Genomic DNA, 17,926 nt, shown 5'->3' on the forward strand with positions numbered 1-17,926 from the left:
GTTACATTCCTTTTAGTACGATAGAACAACTTATGGGTCACAATGACCCCAATATCCATTGGCACTTCGAGCTATGTACCTGACTACCAAAATCAAAAATTAACCTAGTTAGGTACCAGGTTCAAGAATTTTCGTAGAACGTAAATACAAAGTTGAGCGTCTCATCAAGATGAAGCTATTCGCGTAAAATTAACTTGATAGTAATGTTCCACGGATCCCTGTGAAGTATTTTGATGTATAAAAGCAAATAATTTTAATGAAAATGGCATTTTCTCTGTCTAAGGTCGCTACGATTTGTCGCAGGGCCGAGTGCTGACGTACCACAGTGACGTCCTGGCAGATGATGGCGATGGTGTTGGACTCCTTGTCCAGCGTGAAGCCCGACTCGAAGCCGAGGAAGTGCTGCAGCGACAGCGACGCCTTGGTCTGCCCCTTCTTGTAGCGGTCCTTGGGGTCCCGGTACAGCTGTAGGTGGAGGCAGTCTGAAACAACACGCAGATGTTACTTAATACTCCTATTAAAGATAATTAAGAAAATGGGTAATGGATTTACGGTTGGTAAATCAATAGTAGGTAGTTTTAATAGAGGCAAACGAGACGAAGATGTTTTATCCATGAATTTTAATATTTAATCATGACGTTAGGGTACAATAGTTTTAAAATCAGAATTATTCCTTATTACTCTAGTAATAATTTGGTTAGTACAACCCTAGGAACTATGGAGTAATTAATTCCACGCTCAGCACTAGAACTTTTCCTGGTGCAGAAGTCGGTAATTAAGGTTAGGTGAAGGGCTCGGTCCAATTACCCCGGCCGGCTGCTGGCTCCAATTAGTAACGGTTGCCTCCAATTGGAATATTTAGGGATTACCGAGCCTCGGCGTCGAATGAAGGAAATGGTGACGAGTGACAATGAGCAAATATTTTATTTGGTAAGCATACAAAATAAAATAATGAGATTTACGGGATTTATCTACATGCTTCTAAACAATTCATTAATGGAATTGGATTTGTTACAAAATTATAATAAAATTAGGGGATAGTCACGACTATCCACGAGAGCCGTGATAGCCCAGTGGATATCACCTCTGCCTCCAATTCCGGATGGTGTGGGTTCGAATCCGGTCCGGGGCATGCACCTCCAACTTTTCAGTTGTGTGCATTTTAAGAAATTAAATATCACGTGTCTCAATCGGTGAAGGAAAACATCGTGAGGAAACCTGCATACCAGAGAATTAATTCTCTGCGTGTGTGAAGTCTGCCAATCCGCATTGGGCCAGCGTGGTGGACTGTTGGACTAATCTCTCTCATTCTGAGAGGAGACTCGAGCTCAGCAGTGAGCCAAAAATGGGTTGATGAAGACACGACTATACCTGCGTGAAATCCAATTCTGACTAATCCCACGTTCCACGGTACGATTTTTCCGGGATAAAAAGTAGCTTCTATTAATCTCGGGTAAAATCTGTATGCTGTATCTATGACAATCCATTCAGTAAGTTCGGCGTGAAAGAGTAACTAACAAAACATCTCTAAACTGCTAAGAACTATTAGGCAAGAAAATGTTACCAAGAAACCTTGAAGTCGAGGTCTTTTATAAAAGAAAGTTCTAAAAGTAGATCTCATTGATGTACAATGAGAAAAAATGCCAATGTCACAACAAAAATCCTAAGATCTCGTTTTGTTCTGGTACTGAACCCCAGAAATCAAGCTAGGGATTGCCGCGAGTAGTTTTTCTGTCAGAATAAGCTGTCAGGAGGGATTTAACACGTGTCTCAATTAACAGCACTTGTCGGGCGCGCAGGCTCAGCGCTCGCCGGGGCGTGCTATTGGCTATTTACTGATTTATTTTTATTTGCCATTGCCGTCGTTGTCTACATTTCAGACATAAATGCTGTGATTAATCACGTATGTGTGATTACGTATGTGTGATACGTAACGAATAGCCGTATTAACAAAATTTTATTAAATATTGTTTTAAGGTTAAGTTAAGTGGTGTATTCAAAACCTAGGGTAGATAAGTCTACTCGTAAGTACTGCTAGTATGCTTATGACATTTCATCCTATCCCTCTAATATTGTGAATTCGAAAGTTTGTTTGAACTTATAAATGTCTGTTCTTCTTTCGCACAAAAGCTACTGAAAGGATTCACATATAGATTATTTCTTATCTTAGAAAAATTCTTGGTTTTTCATCCATTCAGAATTTGTGAGTAACTGAATTTCACACAGATACTATCGTAGGCTACGTGGACAAACTTCTAGCTAGTCACAATCATAATAATTATCATCCATTGCACTTACAACGTATCACTAAAGGGCCAAGCCTGACTTACAGGAGAGGGCTAACAGCAGCCCACCACCGTACGCTAATACTGATTGGCGGGCTCAAATAGGCAGTTTTATGCTGATAACGAGTATAAGATTTTAGGTTAATACAATAGTTTTACCCGTTTAGTCGCGCCGGGTGCGTCGTAAAACGCAAAAACACGGGAGCCCTTTTATCCGCTTTTTGGCAATATCCGCCCCCGCCCCCGCCACCGCCGCCTCTACCGAGCATATTGATGGCTGATCAAAGCTTTCTGCAGACTCACTGTGATGCCATTTCGTGACTTTCATGCGTTAAATCACTTTTCTACATAAGAACTTATATTGTTAGGCGAATAACATAACGAGTTACGTGCTATTGTTGGATGCTGGTGATTCAAGTCCGTGGTGTATGGAAGTCGTTACAAGAGGTATTACAGGTATTACAGGAGGTCCAGCATTGGACTTCCATCGGCTATATTAATTATTATAATTGTTTTTCAACAGTTTTTTGATGAAAAATTAAAATAATTAAAAAATTAAAAAAAACCCGACTTCCTAACCTGCTCGCACCTAAGTCGCTCGCATTGCGTATTTTGTATAGTCATTAAATAAATAACGTTTTTTCTAATTGTAGGGTTTCTCAATATGGCCATGATATACCATTATAAAATCCTCTTGATGAGCTCTTAAATTTGATACCCATATCGCAATATTCGAAAAAAAAAAGTTTTTTTCACTACGAGTCTATAGCGTGTCTTAGTCGCCATGTTTGGTTTTCTTTATTTTCATCTATAAGAACACTTGGGTTATTAAGACCAATCTAACTATATCATAATTACGTAAATCCGTTCAGCGGTTTGGAAGATATGAGGTACCTAATAAGGACATTATATACATACTTACACACATATACGACACGGGAGAACATGAGTAACGTATTATTACAGTATACGCGATAATAGGTATATTCAGGTACGATCGCAATGTCCTATCCATAATGTTATAGAAACAAAATGTAATAAAACATTGAATAATACGCAGTAATCTGAAAAGCAGTAAAGCAATGGAGTGCCCGGAGGAAGCTCTTTCAACGGCTTATTAATTTAACTTCCCTCGCTCATAATTGCAGCTGAAACTTCTACTAATTACTTTTAAAAATGGGAGCGCGTAATTCTATCTACATTTTTTAAAGATCCAACAATTTTGTTCGCATTAACCTGTTACCTTATTGCGATTTTGTCCGCGGGGCGCGGGGGGGGGGACTCGAGTGTCTTTATAACGAGCGACGGTTTTTAAAACATCATTTAAGCCCTTCACATGAATAGAATATTACATTAATTTTTTATTTACTTTATCCACTGTAGGGTGGCTTGAATACAAAGTTGTTCGTTTTGTATTTCAATTTTGATATGAGAATTACGTCGTACCTATACAGACTTGATTATGATTTTGCGAATTTCTAAGTCAACAATGCTCAACTTTTACCGTTTATTCAATACTATTAAATTAGTTATTTTAAAGTTTTATGTTTATATTTTTTTTGTACTTATTGTTTGTTTTGTTACAGTGCTACCAATTAATTAATGAATCAACTTCCTACACCAAACTAAACATTATAGATTTTCATTTCTACCATGAAACTCTTAGGGTGGCCGCTCATTGACAATTTTTAGTAGGCCGATAGTTGGACGACTTTTTAATTGTGCGTGATTTAGTTGGACGATTTAGTTGGAAAGATGTGTAGGCTGTCATACAACGCTGTACCTGTTCTATAATCGGCCGACTAAGTCGGCCAACTAAAAGTTGTATGTGAGCGGGGGCTCTTAATAACTGGGTTTGAAGTGCAGTCCACGGATAGGTGTGAAATATCTTACCAGTTGTGCAGCTGCTCTAAAACCTTTCTCACATTTCAATTTGAATAAAGATTGACTAAAAAGCAAAACGAAGTTTTTGCTAGATGTTTATACCTTGAATCATGAAATAAGAATGTTGACGCCGCAAACTTTGAAAATTGAGCGGGCAAAATTGTGGCGCGCGCTGCGGACGCCATGTTATTCTAGTTGTCTATTGCTCTGCTGTGTCTTTTGCCGCGGCAGTGGACGATAAAATTATCCTGGATATAAAAGTGTATAGTGCAAACGAGTGAACACATTGAAATACACAATTCTCGACCTACATGAGACACAACTCATTCATATCGCCCGTCAACTGGGGTCAACCAACCCAGGTCAACTCGCGACACTTCGACCGTAAGTATCCATTGTCTATCTAACCAATTGTCTGAAGGCATTCATTTCGCGGTGTAGCGCCGTATTACGAATGCCCGGCTGCCCACTTTGATCAGTTGATGGACCCCTGATACATTCGCGTGGAAGCCGGAGGTTTGCCCATACAAAAAAAAACGTCGCCATCTTTCTAGCAATTTACTTATCGGCCCCTTGTATAACCCAAAAACAAAACTAAAGCGAAACGAAGCAGTCGTACTATATTATTGATTCGTCCCTCAAAAACAAACGCTTGTATTATCGGCGATGAATTAATAACGCGCTGCGACCTCTTGTGTTGTATCCACGTCGAGGGCCTCCAATCATGGCGCTCCAGATATTCCCTTTCCGATCAGTTTTATTTGTTTTCGAAAATTGCTTCCACATGCCTATTTCGAAAACACAAATATTGACTTCCATTAAAAAACTATTCGCAAACGATATTGTTACTTAAAATATAGGCAATGATTTTTTTAACAAATTATTTATCATTTTTTTTTCGAAAAATCAATAAGTATATTATCATCATCATCATCAGTATCTACCACTATTCGGCTCATTGCTGAGCTTGCTTCTGCTCTCAGAATGAGAGAGGTTAGGCTAATAGTCCACCATGCTGACCCAATGCGGATTGGCAGACTTCACACACGCAGAGAATTAAGAAAATTCTCTGGTATGCAGGTTTCCTCACGATGTTTTTCTGAGCCGTGATAGCCCAGCGGATATGACCTCTGCCTCCGATTCCGGAGGGTGTGGGTTCGAATCCGGTCCGGGGCATGTACCTCCAACTTCAGTTGTGTGCATTTTAAGAAATTAAATATCACGTGACTCAAACGGTGAAGTATATTATAATAATCATAAATTATCTAAGAGCCGACTAATAAAATTAATTCAACTACTTAATTATAGGCTTAGAGAAAACTTTACTTAATTATATAAAGAGGAAAACAAGTGCTTACAGTAGATAAGTATACTCTATAATTAGTGTTAGACAATTTGGTGTGTGGCACAATTTTAAAATAAACATTTTTTCCTTCCTGTTACATAATTGTTACATAATTGTCGACCAATAGCAACGGAGTTAAAACGTGTCGCTCTCTTTCGTCTCAACGCAACTAGAGAGAGAGAGAGATATATATTCTCGTCTCGAGATATGTCGTGGTAGGTACGTGTTTTATTCTTACTGATCAACGCCATTTAACAAACTTTTAAAGTTTATCAGTATATGATAAATATCTTAATATATAAATGCGAAAATCACGAAATCTCGAAAACCGCTTGACGAACAAAGATGAAATTTGGCAGGGAGGTAGTTAATAGTTAGTAGGTGTCCATTTAGAACACATTTTGCGATAGGGCTGGATTAAAGAGGTCTAAGAACGGACGCAGTCTAAAGATAAATATGGGAAGCAACTATGGAATTTCAATAACAGTTACTTTATAGTAGGCATCAACGTGCGAATCTTTTTACGTTTACCGTAATCCAATCGCCAAACACCGTTAGGATAATCAAGGGTTATCTGACTGAACTGAACTTTCAACTTTTTTCAAATATCAAAGGTGTGACTGTCACAGACTCTTTGACCAGACTTTTTCATAGCTTTTAAATAACGTATTCAGTAAGACTAGGAACGTTTTAGGAAGCTGTGACGTAACCGAGCAAATAAAAACTACATTAGCATTCACAGACGAGTCCGGACGAATCAACATACACTTTATTCCGACCGCGTTCGCCAAATCTAATTACCGATTCGTCGAAATAATCACGACATCCCGAAATTTGGCAAACCCCCGTCACCTTGGACCAGAGCTTCCCAAACTGTTACAGTTCGAGATGTAGTTATAATCGCCAGCCGTAGTGTGTTAAGAGTAAGTCTTACTGCTGCTTATTTTAATCTTATTTAATCTATGCTTGCTGTCGTTCGTAACTTCGTCTGCTAGACATTGGTATTTTATAAACCTTTTATAGTTATTCTATCCATAGGGATTGTATTACTATAACTCTATAATATAATATCTAAAATTGTTATGACATTTTCTTTCATAGTTATCTTTCTCGTCAGTGTATGTGCAAAATTTCATGATTATTGTTTACTTATACATAAAGACTAACGAATAAAACTGAGAACATTTTAAATCTCATGTCTACGAGTAGTGACTCTACCATCGGTTAGCATAATTATCATCTAACGAGATGAGCTGGCCAGAAATTTAGGAGGTTGCTCGAAAACGGAATGTTGAAACTGTAATTTAGTTTGTTATCATTTTATCTAATGGAGAAAAAAGCAGAGCCGATTACTTCCATTAAATTAAATATTCGTCATAAAGATAGTCATCAATTCTGTAATATTACTTCGACATAAAAAACAGCTGAGACATTTTTTAAACTTTAACAAAAGTTAAGAGAAACCCAAAAAGTAAGTAAAAGACAAAATGAATTAGAGCAAAGTTTGAGAACCAATGCCCCGGCCAACATTCGATCGGAACTCGTTTCCATTAGCTAACGCCCCGTTTTTCCTTCGAGACTCAACCCGATGAGTCGGCTTAACCAAACTTTCGCGAATACATTAGCCCGGGTACGACGAAACTGACAAATTCGACTCGACGCGCCCTACCTGCGGATAGGCGGATAGGTCCCGACTAACTTGGCAGTATACATTTCCTCCTGAATAATTTATTGGATTACTCTCTATACTATATTATAAACTGAAAAAGTATGCGTGTATCTTTGTTTATCTATGTAATATTAGCACGATTGTAACAACTATTAGTTTTATATAATGATAATCGCGCGGAGACTATGCGAATTCCTTTGAAATCATTCAAAATATAATTTTATTTGTATTTCTGTTTTTTTAAGTTTTATGAAATACTGTACAATAACTTAATGCCAGAAATTAAACAACAACTTTTTTAGTTAAAACATCGAGTTTGTTTTCGAAAACATTTTCATCAAACAGTTAAAATCTGTGTGTAAGGCAAAATCAACGAAGTTGTTATAAATTTATCTCAAATAACTTTATTTGTGATAAAACAGAGGCATGATTTATGTAACGTTTTCTGTATCATCCATTGATGCTCGCCTATTAAAAACGATTAAAAATGCGCACCTCGACCGTCAATGTACTACGTATAGGAATTTGTGCCGAGCATCTGCGAGGGGGAAACGAGCCGCGCGGCGTCTCTTTGATACCGAACGCTGAAAAGGATTACCTCCCTGTAATTGTGGATCCCAAATTAAGTTCCCTAAAGAAACATCCACTTGTTTTGTACACAGCTTGTTACGAGGAACAGTGCAAAGTTTAAAAAGATTTTTCCTTTCAAGTTTACTTCAAAAAAGGGGAATTTATGTATTCGACGCACGTACTCGGTTGTTTCGGCAATGTTGCGCCGCATCTCTGGCAGATCTGACATTATTTTGATATTCTGTTATAAAGTGTATCGTCTACTTGTTAAAAAGTAACGGAGTATCTAAAAAGAAAACTCATTGGAGTTCGTACAAAGTATCTACGTCAGCAGATACTTTGTGATACTTGCCTCACCTTGCATATAAATCAGCACGAACAAGTTAAGATTTACAAAGTACGATTGTCAGTATGTTAGTATAATATCAGATATGTGGGGTCAAGTGTGCCTACAGTTAACGGGTAAGGATTAGTGACATATTTCTTGATATTTTTCCTGAATTATCATTGTTATTATTCTTTGTCGTAGCGCTTGGATAGGATAATAACAATGATAATTCTTGATTCAATATTTAAGTTATCGTCAGTTAAGTTTTGTGATATACAAAATACAAAATTTGATGAAAATTTGGTATTCTACAATATTGATAATGAATACAAATAGAAAAACCCCATAGGAAATGAGACATTTACAAATAAAGGGCGATTTTTGTGACCTTTGATTTTTTTGACCTTGAAATTTAATAGTTACCATAATTATGTAAGTTTTGAGAGACAACTTTTAGGGTATCAATATACAAGTATTTACAGACTTACAGCTGGGTATCTCGAATTCCAAGATTCTTACCTAATTTATGCTTAAAGGACTGGTCTAATAGGATTTTACTTTTATTTTCTCTTCATGAGCGGGCATATTATGGTTACTGGAGAACTAACTAAGTATTCAATGATAACAATTCAAGATGCCACATAACCATAAAGTTGCTTTTAATGTGGAAGATGGAATAAAACCACACATAACAACAATTATTAAGGTGTAAAAGTCCACAGTGCTGTCTTCCAGCATCACATCTATAGTCAAGGGCATTGTTTTCCTTTTCACATTTTCATTTCTAAAGCGTAAAGGAATTTGGAAAGCATGTGCACGTAGAGTAAACACTCTAGCTAGATAGGTTTAATTTAGTAGCTTTAGTTACGGTTATCATGCGTCACCTATTACTACAATTATTACGTCGGAAAAATTGGAATCTAGGAAATGCTGATCTTATGTTGATGATCCGAGAAAGCTACCCAAGTTTTTGACTTTTGCGATCAACCGATAGTTAAAAATATTATAGAAGACTTTAATTTCAGAGCGTGTAAGTGCAAAGAGCAACAAAAAATATAGAAGTCAAAATTTTCTTATTTTGTCGAAGAACCAAGTTATTGTAAAAAAAACTAAATTCAACCCTTTTTTCAAGATGGTGGAAAGGCACATTGGGAGATTAATCAAAAATAAGACCAAGTAATTTTCGACCATCAGTTTCACAGTAATAAATCGTTTACGCTCGTTTCAAACATTTCAAAAGTAATTGAATACATTAATACCTATTTCGATAAATAATTATTACTCATAAATAATTCCCCGCCCCAGTTCCGGCGCACAATGGGTCGGCTTTATGAAAGCTTCAATGTCAGAAATATGGGAATAATCAGGAAAATGAACAAAGCACATTGATATACAAATACAAGATACGCATCGAATCTTACGAGAAAACATAAAGTTAATGGACTTCGTGAAATGCAGTGTTTCACGGGAACCATGGATTTCTTCGGTGTAAAAAGAACGAGTAGCTCAATAATCTCCTCTATCTTCCAATGAAAGTATCATTAAAATCGGTTGTATGTCTTTCGGCAAATAACTATAAGCACTTCAAAAATACAGCCATCTTGTAATCACAGACAAACACTTCAATTTTAATAAAAGTATTGCTAATAATGTTATTAAAATAAAAAAAATAGTGTAATACTTTTCAGAGCACGCAAGGAACACGTCCTACAAATAGTTACCCTGCGTCCATCAATTTGAGGCGTAGATGTTAAGCTTCACATGCCGGTGATAAAACCATCAACCACACCCTTAAGACTAGAACACCGCAATGCTGTTTAGGGGCAGAAATAAATATAAATCACTTCCCCAGACGAGTTCTGTCTCAAAAACTCTACTAATTAGATACCGCCACGAACATCGTCCTTGAGTAGTACGTATTTGTAAATGTTCAGTAGTGTATCAATGTGCAGAGCTCGCTGGGAATGTTAGCAGCGGGCTGAATGATTGCCGACATTCGTCGCGGGCGTCGACGAACGATTTGTCTTCCTTCGGTCAACGACGACGCACGCTACGGGGACGGTACGATATCGAAGCGTTAAGCTTTATGAAATATACATTTAGTGGAGTGCTGTTAGACTCAAAAATGTTAAAAATCTCGGATTCCACTATCAGTCAATCAATCTTTATAAAAAAAAGTGTGTGTCAGCTCCGACGTAGTGAAAAGAAAAGTGAAAAGTGCGCAACCGAGGCACGGTGAAAAAAAAAAACGTAACGTTGTCATTCGTTCATCGAATTTTACTGCCATATTTTTTTCATATCGTAAACTCTAAAAATTCGAAAAGTGTTTTTAATAGTGTATAGAAAAATGTTAAAAATATTTTGTGCGTTCTAATTTTTTTTATTCTTCTCAGAGGTACAATTATACGCGAGTACATTATAGAATAATTGTGCCTGAAGTCGGTTGAAAATACTAACGAGTGAGTTATTTTTATTAAATAATTTTGAAATCGATTTGAAGCGATAAAACTGTTTTATTGATTACCCCACGACACGACTCCACAATATCGTATCGTAGACTGTAAAAGCCCGGCGGCGCGACAATTTGTTGAACTTTGTTCTTCCTTTATTAAGGCCTTTGTCAAACAAACGCCGTGTCATTATATAATGTCTATACAAAACAAATATTTCTGCTCAAACACTCCAGCAGCCTTTCGCGAGTAAGCAGTTAATGATAAAAGTTTCTTTTTAGCGACTTACGAGTTTCGCTTGTCTGAGCTTGTTGTTGCCAAAGTAACGAGCGTTATGTCTGACAGAACATGTACTAACATGTTTTAAAATTAATTAAAGTCTTACATTCTCCATTTTATGTACATTTTCGTTTGTTACTGTATCAAGTAAGTTGTTTGATGTACAGATTCGTTTATTATTAGGCAACTCAGGTACTCTATTTATTAAGAGAAAATAATTAGTTACGTGCCTTTTAGTTTATTTATTCAATTTCATATTAAGTCAGGGCTTCTAAAATAACAGCTTATTATTTATTAAAGTTCAAGATTGGGAGCCAGACCTTTGATATTTCATAAAAGCTGAAAGCTAAAAGTCTGCCATGAATAACTACGGCAGGCATCAAATATGGAGTTAGGACCGCGGTGGCTTTGGGAGGTAGCAGGTTTGCGCTGTAGCTCCAGTGGTTAATCTCTATGGTTTCAGCTTCCGAACCCCACCTGGGTTCGAGTCCTGGGTCGGGCTATATTTTTTTGGAAAACATATTGTGTTTCACTGCTGTGTCTCGGAGAGCATTAACATCCAATAGCGACCGTTAATAGTCTAACATTATCGCTCTAAGCTCACCGACCTGCATTGAAGTAGCGTGGTGGGTAACTTTATATCTTTTCTCATAGAAAGAGGTATGCATGGGCTGTTAAAATAGGATCATAATTTTCTTAGAGCATGAGTCAACAAGAAGTCAAACGCATCCACTAGTGCGATACAAAATGACAAACCACTAAACAAATCACTCAACGACCCAGCTCAATATGTTCAGAAACAGCGTATGAAACAACTACAATACCGATAACGAATGACAGATACAGCTCAATATATCTGCCACCGATTAATGTTAACGTGATCCCGAAACAGTTACAGATGTGGCGCCAGCATTATCTGGCCGCACTCAAAACTGCAATAATAGCGAGCCGACTGACATTAAATCATGCATAATTAAAAGCCCTCATAGTTGGGCGAATGATTACCATTTAGCAATTGGCTAATGAATACGCAAACAGATCGCGTTGATTAGCGCGCGGTACGGGCGTGCACCTCGCTCATGTGGGTGCCCTATGCTGTGTGAGTTTCATATATAACAGTCCTCCAACTTTTTAGTTGTGTTTATCACGTGTCTCAAACGGTGAAGGAAACAATCGTGAGGAAACCTGCATACCAAAGAATTTTCTTTATTCTCTGCATGCGTGAAGTCTGCCAATCCGCATTGGGCCGCGTGGTGGACTATTAGCCTAATCCCTCTCAATCTGAGAGGAGACTTGAACTCAGCAGTTAGCCAATTATGGGTTAATAATTATGATGATATAACAGTATTTTTGCTAGATATGTCTTGCCATCGAAGAGACAAGGGTTCTAAGGTGTTGGAAAGGACTCGCAATGGAAAGTACACTGTTGGTCGACCTCCAACTGAAAACATCAAGCGCGTTACAGCTAGGGTTGGCAACATTCCTCAACAAAAATATATATAGTATTTTTTAAGCTTAGTCATAAAAAAATAAATAAATAAGCGAAAAAAGGTTTTTATAAAAACTATATTTGTTTACACATAATAATTTTTTCAAGAATTATTGTCCTAAGTAAATAAGAAAAGTTGTTGAAAATATAGTATTTTTACGTAATATATAATTTTTAATAATACGCAAACCCGAAATACTAAACTATATATTACAGTACGGTTGGCAACCCTGGTTACAGCGCCTATGGAAGTAAGCGGCTTAACGCGGCAACCACCTAAGGGCAAACGCGACACTAACAGTTTAGAGTCTTATTATTAATTCGAGTAGATATACAAGTAAGTTAAAAAACTTTACCTACCATTACTGAGTATCATCTATCTACCATCTTAGAAAAAACCAGTCACTTACCATCTGGTTGAGAACGCAGTCATGCGGTAACTTCTGTAAATTTTCTGTGTTTCTGTGTAAATAATGTAGATAATTCATCAATTAAAGCAACTTGGCTACTTATTAAATTTATAAGTGCGTTTTGGAGATATCTACGTTCTTTATTTTATAGCGTTGACTCTAATTATATAAGTAAGAGTATTTTGAACTACGTTATGGCCAAGCAATATTCTATTTAGGTTCTGACAATATTTGTCGTATCTATCCCCAATCACAAGATACTTAGTTTCACGGTAATCCTTCGGAAGCACACAAGCAGTTGCCAGAAAGCTAAGGGTCTAGCGATTGGATACATGGTTTCTCATGATCCTCCATATAAAACAATTACGTTTTATTGGGCAGGCTTAGTCAATTGTAGATCTGGACCCTTGAAATCTCCCGCCTTTCAAACCCACCACGATCCAAACTGCCATATTTGGCCACTGTGCTTACTTTTTAGTTTATGGGCATGGGCTGACAAACGTGTAATATATAGATAAAACAGGATAAAACTATGCAACTTTTCGTTCTAATAGGATTATAGTTAAATACTAAAAATACCAATTGATTAATAATGAAATTGTGCGATATATCGTAAGTTATTTGCATATCACGAGGCCAATAAAGCAACAATGATATTTTTAATAAATTGCGCGTACAATTGGAGGCTGTATTAATTTTCAATAACAACAACCGGTTTTCCAATATTCACATAAAAATAAAGAACAATAGGCTTATATTGATGCGACAAATTAATTCTGCAACAATTCAAATTTTATATCTCACAATTTTGCATTCTGAAAAGGTTTTCGAATTTTTCATTCTGACAATTGGAAATAGCTCCACTCTACTATTGCATACAATTTAGATCTATTTGTGGTTTATTCTGTATGAGTATCTATTGTTTAAAACATGATTGTCTTTTATATATATTTATTTTGATTATTCGGAATATCTTACCATATCTAAAAACCACAACAAATTAAATATCAGCTTACACAGCTGCTTATCAGCTATTCGCACGTCCTACAATGTGCAACACTATGGTAAAGGTGTTACGATAAGTCTAATTCCATTCAACCCGAACACAGCAATGCAGCTTGACGACATAAATAACTTAATGTTTCACTCCTAAAACGAGCTCGGTCTTGTTTGCATTTCATCTTTGTTATCTGTAACTAAGAAAGATGAAATAAGAACAAGAATTTGGGATGATGCCTATATGTTGCTGAACAAAATAATTTATCTGTGAAACCTGTTCGGGGCACATTGTCATTATACCAAAAGTGTGAATCTATTTCAGAACTAAGTAAGTCCAAGCCTTTGACTGGCAGGAATTATAATATTCATAAAAAATCTCCTTAGAGACAAAGAAAAGCACATTCCAGAAGTCGCTCTAAGTCTAAAAGTCCACCAAGGAAATGGCAGAGGTAAATTTTCAGTATGCTGTAATAATATAAATGTAATATAAACTAAAATAGTAGTTAAATTCTGCAAGTTTTAATAGAATCATAATGTATATACTTGTATCTTGTTTCCACAGCACATCACATAAACAACAAATTAGGATTAGCCTTTAGGCCAACATCTAAGTGCTAGGTATATGTCGGAGAGTGAACAAAGCAATATCAAGTTTGAATTAACTTGGAAGTATTCAGTAGCGTGAGTTGACAACACTGAGATACATAAACTTTCTTTCACTCTTGATTTTATTGTTAAAATCAAATCAATATCATTCCAATTGATCAATCGATAAAGACATGGTTTGACACGAAACCAACTGCTCATTCCTTTGATTGCGCATCAATTCTTTAACAATTGCTACATCATATAACCAAAAGCATTCGATGAAGGGTTAAATGACAAAGACAGAACACATACATCCCTCCTAATGTTATATTAATTCACAAATATATCTGTGTAGGCTCCAGTCAGTGTGAAACAGCCGCTCATCAAAGTTTTGATCAACACAATTAGCGCTAAGCCCAGCCGTTATCAGCGTCGCATAACACCATTATGTTGATGCGATTAATTCCCGACGCGAGCGCCCTCTGCCTGATGGGATCGGTCATATTCTCCATGAACTAGTTCCGCATGCAGATACCCTCACAGTTATATGTATCAATATGTATCAACGCTCAGCCGAAATCATTGAAGCTAGCAAGCTCAAATTTAGGGAGTAAACTCATCGGAGGGTCATTCGAACATTTTCTTGCTTAAAATAAATGATTTTAACTTTAAGTTGGAAGATAACTTTTATGGAACTATATCCTTTGATATTAGTACAGTCTGGATTTCATTTAAAAATTTATGGATATTCAATTTGTAAAATAGCGTCGTTGCAGCATACTACAGAAGATAAAGTGTATGAAAGATATGAACATAATTTAAAAGACAATCATCAATATCAACATAAAATTTAATACAATTTTATGTTGATGGTGCGTTTTTTTTGATTGTCTAATGTCTAATTAATTGTCAAGTAAACGCTTAGCTGTGATATTGACAACACAAAATAATATCGCACTAACTTGTTTATTTAACGTAACACCCTGACAGCTTTCTGCACAGCGTCGTACCGGAACGTCACTTGGCAGTACGTCACCCGGTAGAATGGCAAAGCCTACAAGCCAGTTCTTGAATTCAGGCTATTGAATCTCTTTGTTAATGAAACTTGTTAATAAACTGCACCAAGGTTGTCAAAAACATGGAGAGATGTTCAGTATTGTTTGAAATTATTCTCATAGGACTATCTTTTGCGATAGCCAGACGTTTTGATGTCAGAGCCCGAAGCCCTTGACTGCAGTAAGTTGTAAGTTATCTGGGCCCAGCCTTGTACGCGGATAATCTGCTCTCGGGAGAGTAATGTGATGTAACACATTAATACGCGCTGTAGTACATTATCCCGGGATGTAATCTATTCGTAAGTACCTGTTCGGACTTGCTGTGCAATGTCGTGATGTTTCGTCGACATTAATTAGATTATCTACAAATACAGTATCCTACCTCTGCCTTCGATTCGGAGGGAGTAAGTTCGAATCCGGGGCATGCACTAACTTTTTAGTTATGTGCGTTTTAAGAAATTAATTATCACGTGTCCCAAACGGTGAGGTGAAAGACATCATGAGGAAACCTACATACCAGAGAATTTTCATAACTCAACATGTGAAGTCTGCTAATGCGCATTGGCCAGCGTGATGGACTATTAGCCTCACCCGTCTTATTTTTAAAGGAGACTCGCGTTCACATTGAGCATTCAGACATACCTCATTTTATGAAAGCTGAAGTCTATGGTAGAAAATTATAGAGTGTGGCCTGTGATAGCTTTGGAAGGTAACAGGTTTCGAGGGTCTAAGTCCTAAACTGCCTATTCATACAGCGTGTTTGTTGTTTTTGTTGTCTTGAAATAAATGATTTTATTTTATTTATTTTTCATTATAGTGACGGAAAATCAGACAGCTCATTTTGTGTTAAGTGGAAAATTATCGCAGGCAAGCTATGCAAGGAAAAGGTAAATTATCCGCTTGACTCAGTAACAAGAGTCACTGTTTTTCTTTTTAGATATTCTTTTTGATTAAACGTTAGGTTGCGCTTTTCTGCGGAATTAACTTTTGTCAATGCGACTGATGTCACTTGTAGAAGAACTGTGCCTACCTACTTCAAACTACTCCTCAATAGCTTAAAAGTTAAACTCCACTTTGTGAAGTAACAATGAGAAGTTAAACTGCTAAGTAAACGGAAAGCTTGTGAACTTTGTAAGCTTTCCGTTTTATTATTCAGATGACGAGAATAAGTATGATTTGTCTTTAAAACCATGTTGTATTGATTTAGTATTACAAACCAATGACCAATACGTTACAAAGGATTGGAGAATGTTATGAGTAAGTAATTCAATGAAAAAAGACAACAATCTGCTGAAACTGAGACTGATACAAATTCATCAATTAGTTTTGGCTGTAGAGCATGTAAAATAAACATACATACTAGCACCCAAAACCTTCTGCTACTTTAGCAGTCAGGTTAAAATCAAATCAAATATAATCCAAACAGAAATAAAGATTTATATTCAATGGAGCAGGTCGAAATATTGTTACAATACAATAAGAATATAAAACCACGATTTTCAACCTTTGATCGTAAGTCCGTAACTCGGACAATTCTGATCAAATTAAAAGCAATAGGAATATATAAATGTCCCGTTCCCCCTCTCCCCCCGCCCCGCCACGGGCACCGCTAGTTAAATAATGAAATAAAGTCGACAAGAAAAATGTAAATTTTCTTTAACGAAGCGGATCTATTTTTATTTGGTGTTCCCCATTCTGTTTGACCGCGGGCGTTAGGGTTACCACAAACTGTAGACTTTTTATGATTCGATTGGGCCGAGAAAACACGGTAATCGAAATCTTATATATCATGATCAGTAATATTATTGATTTTCTTTGTTAACATCATTAGCTCGTATCCGTCCACAGCTGGGAATAGGCCTCTCCGAGAGCGCGCCACGACTCATGATCCTACGCCGTTCTTTCTCATCCAGCCACTTCCCACTACCTTCTTTCGTATAAGTAAGTAAAAATTAAACTAATTGTATTCCATAAATACATATATGAGATTGTAATGACAGATATTACAAAAAAACTCCGCAGTTTATTGTCCACTTTTTAATACTTTCTAAGATGAATTATTGGCAATAAAAAAAAATATTTTGATCGGGATATTATAATATCCTATTGCTTTTTAAATCACCGATTTAAATGACATATATGATAACCGACCTATGTCTCAAGTTGTTGAGGAGGGCAAGGCATTGCAGGTCTTCAACTATAAATTTTAATAAATTTTCGATTTTCCGCTTCTGCTGGATTTGTTATTTTTTTTATTTATTACTTATACTTATACTCGATCGACTAAACCAAATCCGATCCGACAAAAACGTATTAAGTTGTTCAAAGTCTGAAATGTACAGGAAACCTTACGCTACCGACGGAGGGATGTTACAAAGCGTTTATTCAAATATAGCTCGTATTAACAGGTGGTAAGGTGTTATACTCAGTATTTAACATTGTAAGTCCGCTGAATCGTGATAGGGTTTTCTTACAGGGTTTTTGTTACTTGTTTGAGCTCGTCGTCGGGCTCTCTGAATTGATCGCGTCGCTGTGAATGCCTTCGCGCTGTTTGTGTTGTTCTTGTTACTTCGAG

General features: G+C 36.7%; 1 protein-coding gene across 1 annotated transcript in view; it reads right to left on the reverse strand.

Moving 5' to 3' along the window:
* The window catches only part of LOC112055611 (uncharacterized), a 417,240-nt gene that overhangs the window by 12,808 nt on the left and 386,506 nt on the right, over positions 1–17,926 (reverse strand). Inside the window, exon 4 of the mRNA XM_052887456.1 lies at positions 322–482. Coding sequence (XP_052743416.1) covers positions 322–482 — 161 coding nt within the window. The remainder of the gene's footprint in view (positions 1–321; positions 483–17,926) is intronic.

The sequence above is a fragment of the Bicyclus anynana genome, chromosome 19, assembly GCF_947172395.1.
Source record: "Bicyclus anynana chromosome 19, ilBicAnyn1.1, whole genome shotgun sequence".
In the NCBI taxonomy this organism is placed as follows: Eukaryota; Metazoa; Arthropoda; class Insecta; order Lepidoptera; family Nymphalidae; genus Bicyclus; species Bicyclus anynana.